We start from the raw sequence: 19,653 nt of genomic DNA, 5'->3' as shown, positions 1-19,653 counted from the left end.
AACTTCCTCAATCAAGTTCCAAAGATGTCACAATGTTCTTCAGTCCTCAATTTCTCAAATTAAATGTAAAAAAAAAAATTCTACCCTAGCCTAGTCATCTTTCTGTTCTATATTACAGAGATTAGCATGTGGACTGTCAGCAGGCAACCATTATTGAACAATTTTATTTACAAATCTGCAGCCGAGAGGGCGATAACAAAATTCTCAGCTATTGCAATATATTAGAGGAAAATCAGCTTTTGATTTGCTGGAGAATGAATTAAATGCAATGAGAAATTACAGCAACCACTATTTATTTAAAGCATTTTTGCAGCAGTATACTAATAGTTACTTATAGAAGGATTCAGAATTTAATGTAAAATAAACTCAGTTTTAAAAGTACTCTAGTCTTAAGATATATAACAAATATAAATGTTTATAATACAAGTGTAAGGAAGACTAAATTCATTTTATGAACCTTTAGTCAGTTAATATTTCAAACTCTATCCAATAACATGCAGGAGAGTTTAACGTTAAATAAGGTCTTTATTACAATATCAAAAAATGTACATCCAGCCATGGATCATGAGGATCTTCCTTACATGTGGAATGTAACTCAAACACAGCAATGTTCTATGAAACATTCTTAACAAAACTTAAAACAAAATTAGTGGAAAACCAACAAGGTTTTATGTAACTGAGGTTAGAATATTTTTTCTGCTAAATGTCAATGTGGCCAGAAATGAGTTTCCTTTTGTGAAAAAAATCCATTTCATCCCAGTTCAATAGCAGATAATGAACAAAAATGAGACGTACTTTATCTACACTGCAAACTTATCTTGAATGCAATAAACTCAAAAATAAATGAGGCAGTTTGGGGAGGTATACTGCAAATGTCTCATTTGAGGATGGATACAATATTGCTGAATTCATTTTGCATATTTACCCCCACATTAGGTCTAGGATATTCCATTGGTTGAAGTGGGTTACTGGAATGCACCTTTCAGAAAATTAACTGATGGGTGCTTTACAACTCCATAGTGTACTGTATGTCTGATCTTCACATTGTATATTAACTGGAGAGCAGAGCATTCTTAAATTCACAGCATTCTTTGCAAGCTTCCAGAGTGGTGATTGATTATCTATTACCTTATCACGTGATCCACCCTAGGTCCTAAACATCTCAATATGAATTAGAGTCATCCTAAATAAATTTCCTAGCTGCTCTTGCCCCTTTGACCAAAAAAAATTCCAAAGTGTTAACCTACTGACAGATTAACATGCTATACAGAAGGCAGTGAATAACCCATTCCTGACTGGTATCTAAATGGGTATTCTTTCGTCAATGATACTGACTATCCAAACACCTACCAAAAAAGTAGGCATTTTGTTTAAGCTTTGGTGTAAGTTTGGAACAGCTTCAGTTGTGCTAATAATCCATGTGTGCGCAAATATCCAGATCCTGAATATGTGTTAGTCATGAAGTACAAAAATGTTTTCCTGTGATAATTTGGTATCACACCCGCTTAACTGATACCAATATGGGAACTGTTCCAATTGCTTTACAAAGCATCTTTCTACATTAGTTTGTTGCTTTGCGAGACACATTTCAGTACTTAACTGGAAAGCAAGCCAACACTGCATGCTTTACGCAATAAGATGTATTCACAGCAAATCCCATTTGGAAATTTGTTCTTGCCAGTACCACTTCAAAAAAAATAAGCGTAACATGAAAAAAAAAACTTCACAGCTAATTACTTCAGTTAACATTTTTCCCGGTTTGAATTCAGCTAGAGCTTTTCATGGTGAATGAGTCGATTTCTTTGTATCTGCAGCATACATTCTAAAATGGTTTTAAGAAGTTAGTGGTGTCCACAGCCGAATGAACTACAGTTAATTAGAAAGTCAGCTGTTGCAAACTGGAGGCCGCATTGAGTTTTTCAGCACTGCTTTCTCAGGTATATTCACAGAGGTGGCCACATCCAGCTGGGCAATGCGAACTAGTCCTTAGCCAGTTCATGATGTGCTGCAAGTGCCCACCGTGACTACATCCCTGGCACCAAACAAACAGCCCTTTAACAACTTGGTGGCACACAGCACACAGGCTAGGACTCTGGTGGCATCTGAAACACAAAAACATGCAACAGGTTAGAGAGTAAATAATACTGGCAGTTACATTAAATACATTACTTTTCCACGAAATTTCAGATATGGTCCCATTCTCCCACTGTAACTGGCAAGATAGCAGTGGAACTCCAAAAGATGCATAAAGAATTTCAAGGCCAATGTTTACTGTAACAACAATGTTTCCAGATCTTAAATGTATTTCTTTTACTATTTAATGGAATGTACTTAACTCCACATTAGAAAAGGTTGATATGCAGCCCGAAAAAGTAAAATCAAATGCATCTTGTTCATTCAAGCAAAAGCAATGTCATCTTAAATAGATCCACGTGACCTCCTGTTTGCAGGGCTCTATTCTCACCTAAGATAGATCTCTGCCCAATTAAGCTCCTTGTGCTAAAGATAGGTAATGTGTGGATCCAGCTCCTGCTTCTAATATTTCAGTCTGTATGTACCTAGTTCATGTAATTTAGGGTCAAGGAATAATTTACCTTTAAGGGCTATTATTTTAATCATTGCTCAGGACATGGGTGACAGCAGCAAAATTGCATTTATGGGCAATTGCTAGTTACCCCAAGGAGGTGGGCCACTTCGTAACAGTTGCTTACAACTTACTGGATCATTTCAGAGGAAATTAATCCCCATATAGCGTGAGACTGGAGTCACGGAGACCAGATTGAGCAGGGAATGAGTTGGATTTTCAAATGATGATCTAGAAGCCATTGTTGTTGTCCTGCTGCTACCTCATCAATTATGGACTTGGGATCTTGTTACATGGTATATTCCAACTTTTCCTAGTTGCCCAAAGTGAAGGGAGAGGGATCACGTGATCAGGCCCTCCCTGCAAGGTGGCATGCAAAGAGTTAGTCTCGAGTGATTTTTGGTATATTAGGACAGTCACTGGTTGCCTGCGCTGTACTATTAGAACAAATCATAAATAAGAACACTACTTTCAGCCCTGTTGAAGGTGCTCAACTTTTCTCGTTCTCGCCTATTTTCTTCCCACCCACCCCCGACCAAGGTTACTGGTGTTTCACAGTCTGAACCTTTAATCGAGGCTTCTCAATAAACTGTAAAGCTGCATCAGTGACTTGCATCTCGTAAAATGAACTGCAGTAGGCCTCAAGATGCTGGAACAGGACAAAGAATAGCAAAGTTGAAGAATGGACAAAAAGTAACTTTTCCGTTTCAGCAACAGAAATAAGTTTCAGTCAAAAAGGAATTCTGTATAAGTATTAAGTTCAAATATTTTCAGCTTGCCCCCACTAGAATTTAACCATTAGGGTTTTATCCATATAACTGACAGAGAGAGATACTGCACTCTTCTAGCTTTCCCTCCAATAGCAGTTATTACAGACACAGCCCACCTTTCACAGATCCAGCCCTTGCTGCACATTGGTCGTTTACATTCGGTGCAGTTGATGTGAAGCGTAGTTGATGCCTGGTTAGAGCAATTGATGGAGCTGCACGTGCTCAGCTTGATCACCTCATTAGAGACATTCCACAGTTTGAAACGCTGCAGCAGGTCAATGTACGACGTGTACCAGTGCTCCTGACAACAAAGGATAAAAGTAAAACTTCAAATATTCAATGTAATGGTCAAATATTTCCTAGAGAGGTTTAGTCAATATCTTTTTATTTAAAAAAAAAAATCCCTCCAAAAAATACTACATCGAATAGAGCAACACTAAACAATGACAGTTTGGAGAGAGAATCAAAAGCATGGTAGAAAGGATAGGTTGAGTATTTTTAAAAGTTGACGACAAAGGTTCAGGAAGGAGTTTCAAAGAGTACGGTCAATATGGCTAAAGGCTGTCACCAAAGTAGGGACAAGAATGTGATAAGGTCAGAGTTGGACGATTGTCTTAAGACAATGTTCTTCCAATGAGCTAGAGGAGATGATAGTAGGGTGTGGTAAGGCCACAGTTATATGAGCTAAAGTAAAGTTTCTGAACTGAATGCATCATAGGATATGGAGCCAGGGAGGATAAGATTGTAGTGTGCAAGTGGCAGATTTTGGGATGAATGGAGTTTATGTAGGGTGGATCTCCCATCTGAAGATGAAGAGGGATTTCTCCTCAGAGGGTCGTTCGTCTTTGAAATTCTCTTCGAGTGAGCAGTGGAAGCTGAGTTAGGCAGATTTTTGATTGACAAGGGAGTCAAGGATTATGGGAGACAGGCAGGAAAGTGGATGATAATCGAATGGCAGAGCCAAATGGTCTACTGTTCATCTTAAAAATCCTTGAATGACCAATGGCAGAGAGAGATGGCACAAAGGGCAATTTAGGATGTTGGATATTTTAAATTATAAGTTGTCCCCATGGTAAAGATCATCACTGAAGAAATAAAATTATCCAATATTTGAACAGTGGAAACCAATATTTTATTACTTTATCTTCTGGACTTGATTTAATTAAGAATGCAAATGAAACATCCTCCCAATAGATTCACACTATTTGTGTAATCTTAGTTAAAGAAAGAAGATTTAACCTGCCCTTTAAAAGTTCAGTAATTATACTTTCAGGAATTTGGATATTCTTCAGAAATCCACAGATTTCAAAACAAAGAGCAAAACAATTGCATACAAATGTTTTTGTATGAAATGTTAAGAGGAGGAGGAAATGGAAATCACTCCATTGAAGCAAATCCAATTTTTTTATTTGACAGGGGCAGCACAAATCTAGTTTCAATACTCTTGATAAAATGAGACAAATATACTCCCTGATGGCTGTCCCAGGCCCATCAGAAATGAAGTGACTAACGTGGAGTCTTTTTCCAAATCTTAACATATTTAAGTACAAACTCAGACACCCCCATGGTCCGAGACCATTTTCCCTTCATCCTCCCTTGTTGCTTAACTTTGAAATTGGCAGAAAATACAGTTTATTAGAACATACTCTAACCTGTGTTTGTTCATCTATTTCTTTCCGTATACGGTCCCCCAGTACAATGAGGACTGATACGGCCATCTGCACATCTCCCTGCTCTGCATAGTAGTGGAGCATGTCTTTAACAAGGGAATTGAAGTAATCAGCAGGCAGGTAGGCATCATAGAGAGGCTGAGAGATCGACATGAGGGAGAAGGATTCAATTGGAGTCAAACATACAGTCTCCGCTTCATTTCCACTGACGTGTGGAGATTCCATTTTGTCCTGAAGATGGTCAGGAGCAGAAGGGTTATCTACAATTTCGTGACGCAGTTGAAACGCTTCTTGAGGCAAAATGTATTCATGTTCCTCTGCTAACAAATAGGAAGGCAATATATATGTAAAGGAATTTAGTGACTTTGCCACTTAAAAGAAACAAGACAATTGAACATGGATCCTGTTCTAGAACAGTACTTTTACATGTACAGACATACTATCAGTAATTACATGATTCCACACCGACTCACCAGCAGCACAAATCATATATTACTTGTTGTGATTTTATGACCGTTCATTTTAACAGTCTGAAAATGGCACCCCAAATTCTGATGCCCACCAGCAGGGAACAAGAGGATGGCAGTAGGGTGACATGGTGATAGAGGTAGTGCAATTGGCCTCAGGGCCTTAGGGTAACTATGAGATTCTCATTCCTGATTGCTGCGCAACAATCCCTGATGGAAGTTTTTTTGTGTAAACTGCAAAGGACAGAATTAGACATGGTTGTGATATTTACATGATTTGATAGTCCCCGAACATTCACCATCACTTGAGACTGACTGGAACCTTACTCCAGTAAGCAGTAAACACCTTCAAGAAAGGATGTCAGGGGTGAGAACTGTCAATTAAAAAAGGTCTCAAACATGTAGCAGTAATGTTAAGAGGGAAAGGATTTTCAGAATAGTTTTCAAAAGTTGGCTACATGTAATCTCATGCATAGAGATCAAATAATGGCCATGCTTACTCAGATGCACCTATAGGAGGCTATTCAATGGCATTTGGAACATGGGTACAGTCTATCATTCTGACCAGTGTACAGTATGAGCTGGAAGCTCAATGCACAAGTTTACATACACAGCATTATTGGCTTGGATACAAGGTCATACACAAACTCTTAAAGAGTTTTTTATGCAAATAACTAATGTGGGGGACTATGCAAAAGCATCGCAATATGCAAATTCCATGAGTCACTATTTCCATCATTAATTTTATCAGAAATTATCAGAAGGGAGATAGTGGGGGTTGGTGTGGGAGCGCTTCAAGGGTAGTATACACTCCACACCCAGCTTAAAATAAAATCCTACATCAATGAGAAAAAGCATTAGGTTTAACACTGGTCAGTATTATGTTGCTACTGAGGATCAGATGTGTCACGTCTCCTTGGCAGAGAACAGCTCCTGACAAATCCAGTAGATAATGCTCACTGTAACAGGTCAAGAAAAATACCATTTTCTGAACATCTGTCTCAAGATTCCCAAGATAAATAAAACTTAGGTCAAGTCAGAGACTTAGTTCAAGTCCCTCATCAGCGCCTAGTTTTAGCTACGATCAGTTTTCTTCAATCGCCTTAGAGCATCTTGAATGCGCCGAAACATTGTTTGCACAGTTGTTGAATGATGGATTTCCATCTACACCAGAAGAGCTCCCGTGTGGTTAGGAGACTTGAACACAGTCAGTTTTCACTACGCAACTGACGACAGCAGCAATTTCTCTTAACAATAATATGAATAAAATGCTCACCCGGAGCATTTTCATGGTCCACCATGTAAAGGTCGTCTTCATCTCCTTCCACATCCCCAAATAAATATTCAGCAGGCACGTCACTACCTTCTGTTTCCTCGTTCTCTGTGACAGGGCAGAGAAAAATATCAGTCAGATTAGATTGTACACTAACAGATGAGCATTTTACTCACAATGAAATCATTTAAACCATCGCTTAAAAAAATTCACAATTATCGTAGCACTAACACACTGTACAAGGAGAAAGAAAACTACTACTGAAAAATAACATTTTTGTAACAGTGGAGGTTGGTGACAAAGACAGACAACTTCCTTAAATTATTTCGTTATCTACCACAATCGTTGAAAAATGGGTGGTGTACTGATGGATACGCTTTGTTCTTTTATAAGTGTATAATCCACTTACAGCATTGATTTTTAAAAATGATTAACAGTGTCAGAACCTTTACCACTCTGATAAATCATTAGCCATGTTGCACTAGCATTGACACTGTAGTATCATGTCTCATTAATAACTTTAATTGGATAAACTTTAAGCAGTTTAACTGGAGTTCCCAGTACATGTACAAAAATACTGATACAGTAACATGCCAAAAATCAAATACTGTACCTTCATTTGCAGAGATCAAAGGATTTGAGGAATCTAAATGATTAATCTCCGGCCGATTTTCAGCCTTTCCTCGCTCCAACCTAGTCTCATTGCCTAGTGCTGCAGAGAGCTCCTTGAGACTGGGAAGAAAAATTAAACATGAATCCATTACATTACCCACTGTATTAAATGGAAAGAAACTGCACTCCTTAAAAAGTTCACCAAATCAGACAAAAATTGAAGGGAGGGGAGTTTTGAACATGGAAACTGTAATAAATTAAGAAAAGCCCATACATACAGTAGGTAAGCTAACATATTTTCAACCTAAGTACAAGTGAGTTATGCCAAACAAGTACAAAACAAAAGGATAGAAAGCCAAGACCAAATGGTTTACTGCTGATAGGCCAACTTATAAGTTCTAAGCCATAAATGTAGTCTTACCACAGTATTTTAAGACTTTTTTTTTAAAAAGTTAAGCTGCCTCTGCTTCTCTTACCTGTTCATAAGAGGCAAGCCTCCACTCTTGCCAATACTTTGATTCAAGTTCACAGATGAAATAGCACCTGGGTTGCAGTAGACAATCCTCAGCATTGTCCATGTCTGAGCCACCTACAGACAGAGTGGAGCAAAGTTAAATCTTGATTATACCAGTGGTGTAGTGCATCAGGGATGCTGAAAGCATTCAATCCACAGATTCAATCCACCCCCAATTTCAGCTACATTTTTCCAACCCAATGTTTACAACAGTGAATGTAAAATGTAATTAAAGGACGGACTCTATCAAGCAGTGAAAACAAGGTCCGCAATAATGTTATCTGTTCCTTAGTCACTGCATATAAATAGAGAACAAATTTCAATATTTGTGCTTGATGTTTATAAGATTAGAATACATGACTAGGAGCTGTTATAAAACCATTTATTAAACCCATTCCTATGGGCTGACAACAATTCACTTGAGCCTTGTCATTCATTAGTTATCAAAGCACCACCTAGGGAGGGGATAACAAGTCATATTTACCATTCATGTGTCACATGGCATCTTTCAGTCATGACCTGCAATCGGGGCACACTTACTTTCCAGAAAGCTGCAAAATCTACACATTATCAGGTGAACAAAACTTTCTCCCTATCCCCTCTGAAAATGAGCATTTATTTTGGGGTGTAATTTTATATCTGCCAGCAGCTCCCTGATATGGTGCCCAAGGGATTATTCTTCAGGGGTAACTAATGACGGACCAGCGGGCGAATTTACTGTGGTGGAAACCACAGCTGACCCCACTCTTGCCTCAACTGGTGGCACATGTACTTTCTAGTTAGGGGTCATTAAACTACTGTTTACACCAATTCTCCTAGATTCCTGCTGAAGTCATGGCGAGAGAACAGAGGAAACACCTTTCCCTTACATTTCTGTCGATTGATGGGAGGAGTGTGAAGAGCTACTTTTTCCATTTTTGACCCAAGTAATCACAGTACCTGATAACGATATAATTCTTTAGCAATTTTGGCATTGTGATCACAGAGCTCAGCCAGCGACCGGCCAGTCAGAACGTACTGTTGTGCCATGTTGACAAACCAGTCCATGGAGTTGCTGCCCAGCTCAGTTTCAAACACATTAAGAGCGCTGGATACGTTTGAAAATTGCTCCGATAAATCCGGCTTCTTGAAGAAAAAAATGGGGTAACGCCTCTCTCCGCCATAGGTTTTCCGATTTGAGTCAGCAGCAAACATGCTATCTTTTCCTGCAAAAGCCAAGTCTCCAAATAGCCCGTAGCACAATCCTTCAGGATTGGCACGGTCGACAGGCCGGCTGGCATCTTTAAACATGTGCTGGTACAAAGTGCTGTCTTTTGATCCAGAAAGGAGGTAATAAGGATCATGAATATGACGCCACGCAATTCCCGTGGCAACGTCCTTGTGCTCCTCAAATATTCCAAATGGAATGTATGGGCGCCGAATGTCCCAGACATAAATGTTGTGGTCTACCATCATGGAGCAGGTTGCTAGATGGTACTTCATTTCTGGCCGCCACTTCACACGTGCTACCGAGGCAATATTCTGGACACAATAGATCTCCTTGGTCCTGGTTGCCGAAATGTCCCATACTTTCACCATTTTATCCCGTCCTCCAGTCGCTAACCATCCTCTGAAAAAGGAACAAAAAAAAAGCACGCATTATATTGCATTTATTACTTACTCTTGGTGACTTTAAGATCTACACACCACTGTTCAACCTGCGAGGAAATTTCCTCTACAAAAAAAAACAAAATCAAATCAAATGCACAGACCAGATTAGTTCAACAAAAAGGCTGGAGTGATGCACAGTCCATGTGAGCAGTGTGTTACATGACCCTTTTTTTAAATCAAGGGACATTACATCAAAGGGAATGCAAAGATTCAAAGGACAAGGTGACTGGCAAACAGAAAGCAGAGTAGAAGGAGCTGTGCTAGAATCTCTTCTTCAACTTAGGTGAACGTTTCGCACAGAGGCACAAGAGGGATGATGAAGTTTACTTATGCCACTTATGCTAGGAGGGAACGGACAATTATGAGGAACAATTCTGGGGATTTGAGGAGGATTATGGACAGGTTAGCAAGTTGGGTGGATAGCTGGCAGATGTAAAAGAGTTAGAAAAGCGAACAGCAGAATACCTTACTAGAGTTGAAGAACAAAGTGATAATAAAAGAGGGCATATAGTTGAAAAAGCATGAAAAAAAGCTAAATGGGATGATTTTTATATACAGCGTCACTGAGATAATGTTAAATTTGTATAGACACTGCGTGTGCCACACTGTAGTGCGTGCAGTTCTGAACACCCAGTTATATAAAAGGGATAAAGGATACAAAAATGGTTCATTACAGTTGCCACTGATGATAATTATAAGGATAGGCTTGAACGATTGGTGCTGTTTACAGTGGGTGGATTCCCCCAGAATTCAAGAGGTGCTCAAAATCATAAAAGATTTTGAGAGAATAGTTGGTAAAAATTTATTCCACTGCTTAGAAATACCAGCAACCAGGGGTAACTGTTGGAAGCAATTCGGAGGGACAGAATTAATCTACACTTGGAGAGGCAGGGATTAATCAAGGACAGTCAGCATGGTTTTGTTAATGGGAGGTCATGTCTGACCAATTTGATTGAATTTTTCGAAGAGGTGACCAGGTGTGTAGATGAGGGCAATGCATTTGACGTAGTCTACTTGGACTTCAGCAAAGCTTTTGATAAGGTTCCGCATGGGAGACTGGTAACGGACGTAAGAGCCCATGGGATCCAAGGCAATTTGGCAAATTGGATCCAGAATTGGCTGAGTGGCAGGAAGCAGAGGGTGATGGTCGAGGGGTGTTTTTGAGACTGGTTGCCTGTGTACAGTGGGGTTTCACAGGGATCGGTGTTGGGCCCCTTGCTGTTTGTGGTATATATAAACGATTTAGACTTGAATGTAGGAGGGTTGATCAGTAAGTTTGCGGATGACATGATAATTGATGAGGTGGTAAATAGTGAGGACGATAGCCTTAGATTACAGGAGGATATAGACGGGCTGGTCAGATGGGCTGATTAGTGGCAAATACAATTTAATCCAGATAAGTGAGAGGTGATGCACTTGGGCAGGACAAACAAGGCACGTGGATACATGATGAATGGTAGGACCCTCGGAAGTACCGAGGATCAGAGGGACCTTGGTGTGCATGTCCACCGGTCCCTTAAGGTAGCGGGACAGGTAGATAAGGTGGTTAAGAAGGCATATGGGATACTTGCTTTTATTAGCTGAGGCATAGAATATAAGAGCAGGGAGGTTATGCTGGAACTGTATAAAACACTGGTTAGGCCGCAGCTAGAGTATTGTATGCAGTTCTGGAATCCGCATTATAGGAAGGATGTGATTGCACTAGAGAGAGTGCAGAGGAGATTTACCAGGACGTTGCCTGGGCTGGAGCGTTTTAGTTATGAGAAGAGATTGGATAGACTAAGGCTATTTTCCCTGGAGCAGAGGAGATTGAGAGGGGACATGATTGAGGTGTATAAAATTATGAGGAGCATAGATAGGGTAGACAGGAAGGAACTTTTCCCCTTGGTAAAGGGATCAATAACCAGGGGGCATAGATTTAAGGTAAAGGGCAGGAGGTTTAGAGGGGATGCGAGAATGAATTTTTTCACCCAGAGGGTGGTGGGAATCTGGAACTCACTGCCTGAAAGGGTGGTAGAGGCGGAAACCCTCATAACATTTAAGAAGTATTTGGATGTGCACTTGTGATGCCATGGCATACAAGGCTATGGGCCTAGTGCTGGAAAATGGGATTAGAATAGTTAGGTACTTGTTTGACTGGCGTAGACTCGATGGGCCGAAAGGCCTTTTTCTGTGCATTAGACCTCTGATCTAATTCTGTTTACGCTTAAGATGAGGTTTTGACACAGAGGTTATAACATGGAATGCCTTACCACAATGGCTACTGAGGCAGAGACAATAACAATTTATAAAGGAGCTGGATATGTTTTTGAAATTAGATAAAAAGGCAAATGGAGAAAGGACAGGGAAATAGGATTTGGAATAGTCTCTCCAGCTAGAGAACAGACACCAGTACTAGTAAGATGGAACAAATAGCCTGCTGAGCTCTCATTTCTGTTCCTTTATAAACAACTATTTAAAGTACACATACAAATTGTTTCCTAATTTTTTGAAAAAGCTCAAGGTAAACAACAAAAACTAAAATTAAAAAACTGCATCGTGATTTGCAGTCAAATTAGGTGCAAAAACAATATAAAATGCTCATTCAAAACAGCTTGAGCTATCACCTAAGCCTTAGTTATAAATAAGTATATTTCACTAAACTTTAATGGTGCAGTTCAAGAGCATTGAACTCTGGTGTAGCATCTAATTCAGCCCATCTGCAGAGCACCAGTTTGATTTCTGTGGATCCTCTACAGTCTGTTAGTTCAGCTCTAAAAGTTGTGTACTACAAGCTGGCACAGAGTGTTGAAGCTCCAATATGCTGCTACCTAGTAGGGCACTGTCACAATGTTGCAGCTAAGTATTATCACAATTTCTCCTCCTTTTGCCCATTTATTTATTCCGTCCGATAGCCCCAATCTTCTTTAAAAACTTTCCTCGCCTCAGAGACCCCCCCTGTTTTGTGAGAAGCTGCAAATTGCTGCCAGACCCCATTGAAGTGTCGGGTGTGTGCCAATTTCCCCACCGTCTCTTTAGGGATGCAGCTTCTTCTCACCTTCCCTTTAGGTCCTAACAGATTAGACAGGCAGCAACTGGGTATGAAGCTGTCCCGCTGGCTGTTGCCTGTGATTCCCCATATGGTGAGTTCTCAACCTTAACTGCAAGTTAAGCAGGTGTTGAGTATAGGCTGGGCAACTTTCCACAGAAAGCAAATATGAATGAAGGCAGGAAGCGATCAGACACACCGCAGTAACCTTGTCAAAAGCTGGAGCAGGCTGCCTGGCCAGAAGCTCAGCCAAGGCAGAGCACTGCATAAGACAGAAGAAAACGGTGAGGAAAAAGTGGAAAATAATTTCAACAGTGTGGGTTATTCATGTCAGTTCCAACAAAAAAAAGCTTGGAGGTACCTTGGGTTTTATTTATTTGTTGGAAATTTGACTGAAATCAGGGCTCAAGTTAAAAATATTCCACAATTAGCTGGCAGTTTTCAAAAATAAAATTTATTACTTAATATTGCAGCTTTTGTAAAATTTTGACAGTGAATTGCTATATCCCAATTTTTGTCTGATGCAAAAATGACATTGGTTAAGTTTGGCGAGGCAATAATTTGGCATCAAGTCTTCACGAGGAATGGCTCAATGCCCTTGAATTAAATGTGAGTGTTCAGACTAGTAACTGGACCTTTGAGCGTGATGCTCCCTCTAGTATGTAGATTACTAAATACCCATTGATGTCTGTTTACCATTTTGCATGAGCCAAGTTATACTGAAGCTCACCCAAAGATCTTAACATACTTCAGTTTGGCAAAAGTAGTGAAAAAAAAGTCTTATCAAGACTCTAAATGTAATTACTGAAGGTTGCAAGAGCCTCACTGTACTCACCTATCATCTGGGTGCCAATCACAGCAGAAGACAGGTCCATTATGTGCTGTAAACATGCGCTCATATCTATCTGGCCGTCTTATGTCCCAGAGCTGAACATTACCATTTTCAAAAGAAGCAGCAAATGTGAAATAGTCTCTTACACTGAACTGGACATCCCGGACACTTTCTGACTGACCTACAGAAGATAAAGTTCCACTTGCAAGATTACCAAAATAGTAATGGCAGTTAACATCAGGCAGGATGTATCGGAACACAAATCTTAAGTTAATGAGATGAATATCTTCTCTGTATGACATCTAAGTATCCTGCATTACATAAATTTGAACAGTTCCTACTGCTAGCCCAACGACCTAGAGCTACCTGCAGTTAAGTATCAATCTTAGTCAGAAACATCATGAGGACAGCTGGTGCAAGATACAGAAAGTACCAATTTAATGCTTTTTAGAGTGGGTTAAGGCTCACTGTTGGAGCAGTGTGAGGGGGTCAGGAGGCATCTAATCCACAGAGCAGTTAACTAGGTAACACTTAACAGAAACCAACCTTCTAGTCAATTAAAGCTCCACTCCTTCCCACACAACCATCGTGACTTCCAAAGTCCCAAATTCATCAACAGTAAAAATTAAATATTTTAAAGTCTCAAACGAAACAGTCGGACAATTCCTAACCGACAAAAGGCAAATATGGACTGATATCAGGAGATCTCTTCATGTAAAAGTGATCGATGCGTGGCATGGACTCCTGGATAGAACAGTGGAAGCCTTTCTGAATGGATAAGCACAATGCTTTGAATCACCTCCTTCACACATAATTAGCTCATAAACAGTTACCATAAATGGTAGCGGCTGCTTTAATTAACTTTGACACTGCCCACAGGATGGCGGCTGCCTCAAGCTGAGGAAACTCAGGCCTTAATGTTACTACTTCATCAGACAACTAATGCTGTTCTTCACCATTTAGATGGTGAAGCAGGTAGTATTCAAACAGAGAATGGGCCAACTTTAGGCTTATCCATATTAGCTATAATATTTCAGAGAGACATGCCATTAATGAAGTAAACACTGGGGAAGCTTTTAACCTGTTAGCCATCACTGCTAATATTTCTAAAACTCACTAACAGACAGGAAATTCATTTGTAAAATATTTTCATTTTAGCGGAAGGTTTTCTAAAACACGAGTAACCGTGCGTGAGAAACTGTGCAACAAAAATTTTAATATGAATTGCTAATAAAGGAATACAGTTTCACAAATGAACCAATCACTTTGACTTTACAGGAACATAAAATAAAAATATCCTTTACCAGAGAAGGTGCTCACAGATTGTCTTTTCCGCAGATCAAAGCACTTCATGTAGCCATCCTGGGAGCCACTCAGCAACATGTGCACTTCGTTGGGATGGAAGCACACCTTATTGACTGTGCGTTTGTGCTCGGTGAAAAGCTGATCCTGTTTATTCCGAGATGGTTTGCCGAGATTCCACGTAATCACGGCTCCGTTTGTGGCTGCTGTCGCCATCAGGTTATCATCAATCTGATGCCACACCACGTCAGCACAGCTTAAGTTCAGAGAGATCTTGCGCCCTACCCGCAGGTTTAACTTTTCCACAAACTGTTCCTCCTCTATGGAGTAGATTTTAAAGATGTTGCGACCAACCACTGCCACCTGGGCAGCATCCCTACATACGCTAATGGCGTTGGCAGGTGCGTCAAGGTGGCAGAACATGGTTCGCCCTGTGATGGTTGTGCCACTCAGGGCTGTAGTCACTCGTGCCATCTTCTCCATCGTCAACACAAGGAATTTCTGGCAAAGCTGCCAGTTAGGAAATGAGAGCAGCCGTTATCAATTACTTCAGTCTTGCCAGTCTGAAAAGAATATTGTAGTTTCACGTTTTAAACAGTTTCCAACTGGTCCTTTTTTCACAAGTCAGCTTATCTGGTAATTTACATCAGTGCAGATGATGACAGATCTTGAAGAATGCGAACTGGCATTGTTCTCGTGATACGAACAGTCACATTGGACTATACTCCTTAAATTTAAGGCATTTCACTCAAATACAGATTTTATTCATCACCCGTCAATGGAATGTATGAAATGCGTGATAGTGCCAGAGTCCAGGACTGGCAAAACCCAAAATTCACATCAGTTTGGTTAAAAACCTGAAATTAAAGAGGACAGGAATTAAGATTTAATCATCAATTAGTAAATCCGCTTGGAAATAAAAATAATTTGACCTCTTTAATCACCTAAAGACATGTTGCAGGCTTCCAAATTTTCTTGGGTGGGTAGATGGATAATGTCACAAGGCTATATTATTTATTTTCTGTCATTCTTATAAAAATGCACATAATCTAAAACAAAATTCAAAATATTCTTTAGATACATTTTAACGCTATATAATCTTATCTCGCCACTTGGTGAAAAATCTTTATTAGAGCAATTGTCAATTAGGCTGAAAGAGCAGCCATACAGAAAGTGAAAATCTATCCACGTTTACAACGCCAATATGATTTAGTTCGTCATAACTGAAAATTTCCTTTTAAAAAGGCAACAATACTGCTACCTATTATTTTGACACGTGTAGTTAACAATGTTTTATTACTATTATATACTAATTATGCACCTGCAGCACCACCTCTCCCGAATAGACAGATGTACATTGAAAAATAAGACACACTGTATAATGTAAGATATACTGATGGTTATTGTGCAGAGATACACAACACTAATTTGAGATCATAATTTCTTATACAATAAGCCACAATTTTATTTTGCCATCACATGGCATAAAAATCAGCCAATTCACAATTACACAACCCTTTTCCGATCCACAAAAACTTGGAACAAACACGGTTAAACAATGTACGTTCGCAGGTCATGCTTCCTCCCACAGGACTGGGGTCACATCAAAGATCAAGTAATTGTGGAAATCCTGTGATAATAACTTCAACACATGAAAAAACAGGGACCCTGTAAACAAAAATTACACAAGTTTGATGAAAGAAATATGACTGCACTTTCCAAACTACTCAGATCTTTGTTAGCGATTCAAATGCAGAAAGGGAAAGAGCTGAAATGGATGGGTATTGATGTAGAGAAATTTACACTGAATCTAGTGAGAAGAATTGAGGCAATTTTACATTAAGAATTGTCCAGACTATAACTGCAATTATAAAAGCGAATACTATCACTTCATGGTAAATCCAAAATTTAAAAGTTAGTTATTGGTCGCAACAACATGCGTTACAATTATGAGGTTCAGAAAACTGTTATGCTTTGGGACTGTCTCTTTAATTGAGGGTAAAATGAAGGGAGGCATGTGACTATTCTGAAGTCTGCTTGACCCCTGGGTGGGGGTGGGGGCTATTAAAGATTTAAGGGAGGCCCAGATTATTTTGTTAGGAAGAACGTACAAAGTGTTCACTCATGCAGATAATGGCAGTAGCATCTGTGTTTACATTGCTGGATTGGTAGTCTCCAAAGTCCCAGGAGGGTGTTGAGAATGTCAGGTTGCAAACAGTTATGCTTTAAATTGGCCATTTAATTCCAAGATAGAATAGAATTGGAGTCTAAAGAATTGCTAATCAGCATTTGTACCTGGATATAAGGCCCATGTGATTCATGTTGTCATGGAGATGGACTACGAGTGGGGAAGAGTTTCTAAGATATCCCAAAAACTCTCAGACAAGTTAGTCTGCCAGGATTCAGGAAGGGGTTCACCACACAGGAATGCAGATGGGAGTCGCGTTCAGATAAAATGACCAAATTCATGAGGATTTGAAAAAAGGCCAGAAGATTCCTCTAGCTTGCGCTACAGGGAGAATCGCAAGAAAAAATTCTCACCATGAAAGACAGTTCTGGGGTTAAAAGTCACCAGACTGAGAAAGGAAAAGATCGGAAGTAAACACTTGGGAGCTAAGAATACCTTTGAAGTAGATCCTAGAAAATCAAACGACTACTTAAGGGACAGTGTAAGTATATCTGTGAAGTGACTTCTTTAGCTGTGTTAAAACTGAAAGGGAAAAGTTCTGTTCTGAAGTTTAAAGTATGATTTGCTTAAAACAATATTTTTTAGCTAATAGTGTTTTTAGTCTGATGGTTACAGTAAAAGTCTTAAAATACAAAATCTTGTTGCGTCATTCTTTCAGCTATTAACTGGAAATTGAATTTCTTTTTAAAAGTTATTGAGCTCTTCGGGGATCATAACACAAGGCACCAAAGCAGGAGACAGAAAAATTCTGATCGGAATATATACTGGGAAAACAACTTTATTTTTACACCTCAGTACTGTGAAATCAGTGGGAAAGTAAGATTAGTTGAATTGAGGACAAACAACCTTGAATATTTTTACAAGATTTGTTTTGCTTTAAAATCTTGGTTTTAAAATATTTCAAAAAAATGGTGTAAGACAATATTAATTATGTTTCAAAAGCATAGCCAAGATTAATTCTGTAATTGTACAGTGTAACAGCTGATATTTAATCCCATCTAAAGTTCATTCACAGAGAGTTAAAATGGGGCCCATTTAATGCCTCATTTAGTACATTAGTTATCTGAAATAAATGCAAAACGCTGCAGATGTTGGAAATCTGAAATAAAAACTGTTTTCCTTGGAGAAGATAAGGATGAGGGGGGATTTGATAGAGGTATTCAAAATTATACGGGTCTGGACAGAGAGAAATAGTTCCCACTTGTGAAAGGATCAAGAACGAGAGGGCACAAGTTTAAAGTAACTGACAAAAGCAGCAAAGGCAACATGAGGAAAAGCTTTTTCATGCAGCGAGCGGTTAAGGTCGGGAATGCACTGCCTGGGAGTGTGGTGGAAGCAGGTTCAATCGAAGCATTCAAAACGAGATTGGATGCTATGTGAAAAGGAAGAATGTGCAGGGTGACGTGGAGAAGCCAGGAGAATCACACTGGATGAATTAATCATTCAGGGAGCTGCTGCAGACATGATGGGTCGAATGACCTCCTTCTGGGCTGTAAAGATTCTGAGATTCTGTGGAAACAAAAGCGCTGGAAAAGCTCAGCAGGTCTAAACAGAGTTAACGTTTCGCATATGACTCTTCTTCAGAACTGGATTAGTTCTCTTGCAAGCCTATGGGGATGGGGGTGGTGGGGGGGAGGTAAGCCCAGGAAAGAAGTGTTTGTGTGACCTTTCGTGCCAAGTATCCTCCCCCACCCAGCCAGGTCAAAGCAGGTTTGTTGCCGGGTCCAGAACCAGCTCCAAGTGTCCTTTTGAACTCCAACAGAACATTACAATAGCACGAGGAGCAGATCTCACTGCCTCTCCCTCCCTGGCAACAGCTTCAAGCCCCAAAATTACCACAGAGAGAAAATAAAAACTCACAATCCTACAACGCCACGGGGCTGTTTCAAACCCCCCTTCGCCCATCCCCTCACTCTTTATCCGAAAAACTTTCCTCTTTCAGCCCCAAAACCCAAACTCCAGAAAGAACAAAACCCCTCACCTTCTCCCCGCCGCCATGCACCGGAAACCGTCACCTTACCGCTTCCGACCCCCCCCCCCCGGCCGCCAACGACCCGCACAAACGTTCCGCCCTGAGGTGAGATCGTTCCCAGCCTAACGCCGCCGCCCCGGTAAAAGACGTCTTCCTCCGCCGGGCTTCCCTCACCCAGGTCGGGAGGCTCAAGCCGCAAAATCCCGGCGATTCGCGCTCTGTGCGAGAAGAAGAAAGATTCACCTCACCCCAAGGGTAAAACCGCTTCGGCTTCAGTCGAAACTACAACTCCCGCGATGCCCCGCGGCAGGTTTGCCCACGTGATATAAACACGGGTCACATGAACAGCCCCCTCCCCCCCCGAAGCCCCGGCTTCGGTAACTATGGAAATGGCGCAGCCAATCCGCGCCCAGCACTGTGTTCCATGGTCCGTGACGTCGACAATGGGCGGGGTGGGGGAGTGCGCATGCGTTAGAGTTGCAGCTAGTTACAATGGGCTTTAGGTATAGGTTGGTGGTGGAGACAATGTTGGGAATAACACGTTTTACTCAAAGTAATGAGTTTACAGAAAGCAAGAGGTTGCAATATCCAGCTTATTATGGTTGCAGGAAGCTCACTCATTCATCTAGTTACTAAAATCATAGCAAAAGGTTGCAACACAAAGTGGCCATTGGGTTTATTGTGTCCCTGCTGGTCGATGAAGAACGAGACAGCCTAATCCCACCTTTCTGCAGATCTGTAGCCCTCCAAGTCATCTCAGTGTGACTCACAGTCCCCTGTTTTAAGGGATT

The 19,653-nt window shown here is 40.4% G+C and overlaps 1 protein-coding gene across 2 annotated transcripts; it reads right to left on the bottom strand.

Annotated features, from left to right (window-relative positions):
• Positions 1-276: 276 nt before the first annotated feature.
• On the bottom strand, positions 277-18,910 carry wdr24 (WD repeat domain 24). 2 transcript variants are annotated; one of them, XM_078559053.1, is made up of 10 exons: positions 18,872-18,910; positions 14,705-15,559; positions 13,404-13,581; positions 8,830-9,499; positions 7,853-7,965; positions 7,378-7,496; positions 6,768-6,872; positions 5,007-5,344; positions 3,471-3,655; positions 277-2,102 (listed from the first exon to the last, which is right to left on the bottom strand). In XM_078559053.1, the coding sequence occupies exons 2-10, from the start codon at positions 15,183-15,185 to the stop codon at positions 1,934-1,936; spliced, it is 2,358 nt and encodes a 785-aa protein (XP_078415179.1). In that variant the 5' UTR covers positions 15,186-15,559; positions 18,872-18,910; the 3' UTR covers positions 277-1,933. The 2 variants fall into 2 exon arrangements, with proteins under 2 accessions (XP_078415179.1, XP_078415180.1); XM_078559054.1 differs by having other exon boundaries at positions 5,007-5,341.
• Positions 18,911-19,653: the final 743 nt, after the last annotated feature.

This window comes from Cetorhinus maximus, chromosome 15 (assembly GCF_964194155.1).
Source record: "Cetorhinus maximus chromosome 15, sCetMax3.hap1.1, whole genome shotgun sequence".
NCBI classification, from domain to species: domain Eukaryota; kingdom Metazoa; phylum Chordata; class Chondrichthyes; order Lamniformes; family Cetorhinidae; genus Cetorhinus; species Cetorhinus maximus.
This window is presented reverse-complemented; position numbering and strand designations above follow the sequence as displayed.

Excerpts from the sequence above, each read along its gene's own strand:
- wdr24 (XM_078559053.1), bottom strand. The coding sequence starts at position 15,185 with ATGGAGAAGATGGCACGAGTGACTACAGCCCTGAGTGGCACAACCATC. Across the intron at positions 9,500-13,403 it reads GATTGGCACCCAGATGATAG|AGGATGGTTAGCGACTGGAG; the intron begins GTGAGTACAGTG and ends TTCCTTTTTCAG. Across the intron at positions 7,497-7,852 it reads GGCTTGCCTCTTATGAACAG|TCTCAAGGAGCTCTCTGCAG; the intron begins GTAAGAGAAGCA and ends TTTTCTTCCCAG.